Below are 6,760 nucleotides of genomic sequence, written 5' to 3' on the forward strand. Positions count from 1 at the left end.
AATAATTATGTTTCTAAGAAGAAGGAGCTTCGTTAATTATAAAGTAAAATAAGAAAATGTGTTAATCATTTCATTAAAAGATAGATCATTTTTAAAATGAGGGATAGAGAAGGATTCAGAGTTTTAAGTTCTCCTTCTAATATTTTTGCCTGGATTATATATTTCAGTAAAAATCTGGAACCTTTCCTTTTATTCCAACCTTTGTCATTATTATTGTCTCTCTTAATTTGTGTGAAGATAATGATGGGCAACCAGACATCAGTGACAGAGTTCATTCTTCTTGGGCTGACAACTGACGCTGAGCTTCAGGCTGTGCTTTTCCTTTTTCTACTGCTAACTTACATCTTAAGCCTCATGGGAAACATGACCATCATCATTCTGACCTTGCTGGATCATCGCCTCCAGACTCCTATGTATTTCTTTCTCCGGAATTTTTCCTTTCTGGAAATATGTTTTACCTCTGTCTTTGTTCCCAAAATGCTAGTCAATATTGGAACTGGAGACAGGACTGTCTCCTTTGCTGGTTGTTTCGCTCAGTATTTTTTTGCCATCCTTCTGGGAGCAACCGAGTTTTATCTCTTAGCTGCCATGTCCTATGATCGCTATGTTGCCATTTGCAAACCCCTACATTATACAACTGTAATGAGTGGGAGACTCTGCATTCAGCTTGTCCTGTGTTCCTGGTTCTCTGGTTTTTTGGTTGTCATTGGACCACATATAATGGCTCTCCAGCTGCCTTTCTGCGCATCCAATGTCATCAATCATTACTGCTGTGACTATACTGTCCTGTTGCATCTAGCTTGCTCAGACACGCATTTCATAGAANAATTTTCTTATCTCTGTATAAAAGATATGGAATAATAAGAGCCTATTCTTTGAGCAAGAGATGCTAAAGTTGGACAGATAAAGTATAATACTTGATATAACTGGAAAACATTTGGACTTTATGACCAAGTGTTATGTTGTGGTAAATTTTAATACAGAAGAGAAGAAACATTTATTGTTGATTGTAATTGTTAGGTAAAATTATATGAAGCGTTGAGCTTGAACTGATAATTAAGAAACTTCAATATGCTGGTGGACAGGTGTTTCATACAGCAGGAAATCACAATTCATGAGATTGTTTTAAGTTTTGTTTTCCCAAGTACTGACTAATCCATGTACCTATATTAAATGGTGGTAGAATTAAACAATTTTTTTAACGTTTATTTACTTTTGAGACAGAGACAGTGTGCGTGTAGGGGAGGGGCAGAGAGAGAGACACACACACACACACACACACACACACACACACAGCAAACGAAGTAGGCTCCAGTCTCTGAGGTGTGAGCAGAGCCCAATGTGGGGCTCAAACCCACAAACAGTGAGATCATGACCTGAGTTGAAGTTGGACGCTTAACCCCCTGAGCCATCCACATGCCCCTATGTGATAGCATTTATAAGGCCTTTGCCATGACCCAGGAACTATAAGTAATCTGAATTCCAAACACTTTATTAGGAATTAAGAGAAAAGTCAGTCGAGGCTTAGAGCTTCAGCAGATACCCAGAACTATTATTCAAAATGAGAAATCTGAAATAAGAAAAAATACAAAACAGTAAAATGAAGAAAACAACCAAGTTAGGTTTTTTTCCTATAGTTCATACCTTCATTTGTATTTACTTTGTTGGCTAATAAACTGAGAGTCAAAAGGCTAATTTCAGAAATTTAATTCAAATAGCCCTACTCTAAATTTGTTTTAGATTTGTCTATAGGCTTGTGACACACAGCATCCAATAACTTAGAGAGGAAAATCTAAATAGACCCAGATGGCAAATATAAATGAATTAAAAAGTGATGAGCAATGAGTATTAATACAATTTAGAAGAAATAATTATGTTTCTAAGAAGAAGGAGCTTCGTTAATTATAAGGTAAAATAAGAAAATGTGTTAATCATTTCATTGAAAGATAGGTCATTTTTAAAATGAGGGATAGAGAAGGATTCAGAGTTTTAAGTTCTCCTTCTAATATTTTTACCTGGATTATATATTTCAGTAAAAATCTGGAACCTTTCCTTTTATTCCAACCTTTGTCATTATTATTGTCTCTCTTAATTTGTGTGAAGATAATGATGGGCAACCAGACATCAGTGACAGAGTTCATTCTTCTTGGGCTGACAACTGACACTGAGCTTCAGGCTGTGCTTTTCCTTTTTCTACTGCTAACTTACATCTTAAGCCTCATGGGAAACATGACCATCATCATTCTGACCTTGCTGGATCATCGCCTCCAGACTCCTATGTATTTCTTTCTCCGGAATTTTTCCTTTCTGGAAATATGTTTTACCTCTGTCTTTGTTCCCAAAATGCTAGTCAATATTGGAACTGGAGACAGGACTGTCTCCTTTGCTGGTTGTTTCGCTCAGTATTTTTTTGCCATCCTTCTGGGAGCAACCGAGTTTTATCTCTTAGCTGCCATGTCCTATGATCGCTATGTTGCCATTTGCAAACCCCTACATTATACAACTGTAATGAGTGGGAGACTCTGCATTCAGCTTGTCCTGTGTTCCTGGTTCTCTGGTTTTTTGGTTGTCATTGGACCACATATAATGGCTCTCCAGCTGCCTTTCTGCGCATCCAATGTCATCAATCATTACTGCTGTGACTATACTGTCCTGTTGCATCTAGCTTGCTCAGACACGCATTTCATAGAAGTGACGGAGATTATCTTGGCTGCGGTTACCCTCATCTTCACCTTGCTGCTAGTGATCCTTTCCTACACATACATTATCAGGACAATTCTGAGAATCCCCTCTGTTCAACAGAGAAAAAAAGCTTTTTCTACATGTTCCTCTCATATGATTGTGGTCTCACTTTCTTATGGAAGCTGTATCTTTATGTAGATAAATCCTTCTGTTAAGGTTGCAGAAACTTTTAATAAGGGAGTGGCAGTTTTAAATACGTCAGTTGCCCCTCTGTTGAACCCGTTCATCTATACCCTCAGGAATAAGCAAGTGAAAATAGCCTTCAAAGATATGGTAAGCAAGGTAACAGTTTTTTCAAGAAAATAAAACTGAGGATCATAATAATAATAAATAAATAATAATGAATAAAACACTGTTAGATGTGTATTATTCTAATATTACAGTATTTTCTGTAATATATCATCAATATTCCTAGCTGAACACAAAACAGGAACAATATTTAATGAATCCTATTTTAACATGACTTTATTTCTTAAAATTTTACTGGCCTGTGAGTGTATATGTGCGTGTGTGTGTGTGTGTGTGTGTGTGTGTATCTTCTAACACCTTCATGCCATTTTTCCTTATTTGTTCTGCACTTTTAAGAAAAGATTTGGGAGAAAGTTAGAATTGGTAATATGAATTCTAGTAGTTAGTTTTTTACAACTGAACTTTTCTTATCCACTTCCATATGGTGTCCAATCTCTATACTTGGAAACAGAATAATTAAATATACACCCAGGAGAAATCCACTTTAGTTTGTAAATAATAGCTTAAGTAATATATTAGTGAATTAACATAAAGCTGGTTATTTTTTAATTATATTATGCAGACTTAAATTTAGTGTTTCCATAATAATCACTGAAAAACTAGGCTACTCAACGTTTGGGGTAAGAAAGATCTAAAGAAGGGAAAATAAAATTCTACTTATTTTCAAACTGATAGGAACATAGTTAAAAATGATTTATACATGCATTAAACACTGAGTGAATCCACAAAAAAAGTAAAAAGATGATTCAAATTTAAGTTAATTAGCAACATATCATTATAGCAAACTTAATACAAATGAATGTTCTACCTAGTCATTGTTCTGGTTCTGTTTAACAAGAAAATGAAATAAAACTATATTAACAGTATATATGATGTTAATAATTTTATAAGCTTAATCATATTCTTTTTATATTCATGGAAAACTTTACCATTTTATAATATGATATCCTCAGGCAAGGTGTCCAACTCAAGCTGATATTTTCTAAACATTTCTTATCCATATTATTTTTTTTTTTTTCAGAAAGTCTGGGTCAGACCCATAGTTTGGATAATTTTAAAATTTAAAGAAACTATACAACTTTCTCTAATCCTTTCAATGTACAGATAAAGAAAACAGAGTCTTCGAGATATCAACAAACTTTTATTAAAGCATATCATTAAATTTGTACTCTTGAGTTCTTGACTCATCCATCTAATAATGGAGAATCTATTCAGTAGCAGAGATACTAAGAGTGCCCTGGGAAAGCAAGGAGGAGAAAGATGACTGAAGATGTAGCACCTGTTAGTTTTCTACACCTTTCTATAATTTCGTCCAAAAAATCACCTAAATTCCTGACACATAGTTGTTGGCAAGTGAGTGAGTTGGAAACTTAATTAGTTATTTAGATTGACAAGTAACTGACTCGTTAGTTCACTCGATTATTTGTTGTTTTCTACATCATCAGTAGTACATCAGTCATAGTCATCGAGCACATTATCTCATGTTATGGTGGTTGCTCAATTTCAAAAGACAGATCAAACAATGCTATGTAGTTGAACACTTTTTTGGCAGAGGTAATGATCTTAACATGCATGAAACTCTGTTACCCCATTTAATTAAAATACAAAAGTAAATCAGCCGAGCGAACAACCACAAATCTAGGAACATTATGCTGGAGTTGCTGAAAATCTGCAGGAGATAGAAAACTAATGGCAGTCAATTAGGAAACAGGCGGTGGAGAGGGGGGAAATCCTAGGACATCCAGAGGAATAATAAGAGGGAATCATTATTGAGTCTCAACAATAAACTGGACCGGATAAAGTTAGTACCTTGAGATTTGACACATATATACACTTGTGAAACCATTACGAAGATCAAGATAAGGAACTTCAAAAGTTTCTTTAGGCACTCTGGCAATACATCTCTGCAGGCTTCGTAATGTTTCAACTTGGTTAGGCTGCTATTTCCCTCGGATTTCCCTTCCAAGTTTGTTTTCTCTTTTAGTGGACCACCAGAGAGATTACTTGGGGTATTTGGAGGACGGAGTAAGCAGAGGCCATTCTGTGGCTCACAGAGGTTGTTCATTATCTGCTGGTTTGTTCTGTTAGAAGGACACAGCTGCCAGGCTTATAGTCTTTCCCTTTTCACCTGGATCTTTCTTCATCTTCTCCAACTCCAGATCTGGGTATCTCTGTTGAGCTCCATGGCAAAGTGCCCAAGCTTTTCTAGGAGACCAGTAAATGTGAGCCCAGAGGCAACAAGAGCTAACACAGGTTTCAGTCTCTTCTCATGTGATTCTGTCCATGCACAGACTTCACATTCATCACACAAATGAACTGAACATGGATTGTGGACCTATGTGTACCAGGCAAAACTCTAAAAGAATCTCTGAAAAGATAGCACAGAGACAATCTAGATGACTTTGAGCTTAGCAATGATCTTTTATTTTATTTCTTTTCTTTCCTCTTTAACTGTTTATATAAGAGAGTGAGAGCCTGTCAGCAGTGGAGGGGAAGAGAGACACAGACAGAATCTGAAACAGAGTCCAGGCTGCGAGCTGTCAGCACAGAGCTGGATGTAGGGCTCGAACCCACGAACTGTGAGATCATGACCCGAGCCAAATTTGGACCCTCAACTGACTGAGACACCCAGGCACCCTAGCAATGATCTTTTAGATACTGCACGAAAGACACGATCCATGAAAGAAATGATGGATAAGCTGGATTTCATTAAATTAAAAACTCTTGCTCTGCAAAAGACAATGTCAAGAAAATGAAAAGACAAGCCACGTACTGGCAGACAATATTTGTGGAAACACCGCTAAAATGAATTGTTAACTCAAAGGTACGAAAACTCGTAGAATTCAGCAATATGAAAATGAACAATCAGATTAAAAAATGGGTCAGAGATCTTGACAGACAGCTCATCAAAGATGATATACAGATGGCAAATAAGCCTACCCAAAGGGATCCATATCACATATCAGTAGGAAAATGTAAATTTAAAAACAAGGAGAAACCACTGCACACATTAAAACGGACAACTCTGGAACAGTGAAATCACCAAAGTCTGATTTTGATGTGGAATGACAAGAACTCTCATTTATTGCTGGTAGAATGCAAAATGTTATGGCTTCTATAGAAGAAAGCTTTGTGTTTGATTTTTTTTTCCCACAAAATTAAGCACACTCTGGCTCTATAATATAACAATCACCCATCTTGGTATTTACCCAAAGGACATGGACACATGTCCGCAAAAAACCTGCACACAGATATTTTTAGCAGCATTATTCATAACTGTCCAAACTTGGAAGCAGCTAAAATACCCTTTAATAGGTTAATGGATATACTATTATACATATAGAAAATCTAATATTATTCATTGCTAAAAATCAGTGAGCTACCAAGGCATGAACAGGACATGGAGGAACCTTAACTGCATGTCACTAAGTGAAAAAAGCCAATTTGGAAAGGCTGTATATGTTATGGTTCCAACTAAATGACATTCCGTAAAAGGAAAAACTATGATGACAGCAAATGATTGGTTTTCAGGGGGTGATGGGTGAGGAGTGATGAATAAGCAAGGCACAGAGGATTCAGATCCATCTATATAAATATATTATCTATGTATCACCCATTTATATCATTTATCTATCTACCTCTCTGTCAAACATTATACATCTGTCCAAACATATAGAATGTTCTACACCAAGAATGAACCATAAGGCAAACTGTAGACTTGACGTGACTATGATGTTTCAATGTAGGTTCATCAAATGTAACAAAAGTA

General features: G+C 36.1%; 2 protein-coding genes across 2 annotated transcripts; both read left to right on the top strand.

The window, feature by feature from the left end:
* The first annotated feature begins 243 nt into the window (after positions 1 to 243).
* LOC144222990 (olfactory receptor 6C4-like) lies at positions 244 to 861 on the top strand. Its single transcript, XM_077753691.1, has one exon. It carries the CDS (start codon positions 244 to 246, stop codon positions 859 to 861), a length of 618 nt encoding a protein of 205 aa, XP_077609817.1.
* Positions 862 to 2,106: 1,245 nt separating this feature from the next.
* Positions 2,107 to 3,048, top strand: LOC144222939 (olfactory receptor 6C4-like). The gene is given in 1 exon segment (XM_077753649.1): positions 2,107 to 3,048. A coding segment is annotated over 1 exon segment (942 nt).
* Positions 3,049 to 6,760: the final 3,712 nt, after the last annotated feature.

This window comes from Crocuta crocuta, unplaced genomic scaffold, assembly GCF_008692635.1.
Source record: "Crocuta crocuta isolate KB4526 unplaced genomic scaffold, BGI_CrCroc_1.0 scaffold30, whole genome shotgun sequence".
NCBI lineage: Eukaryota > Metazoa > Chordata > Mammalia > Carnivora > Hyaenidae > Crocuta > Crocuta crocuta.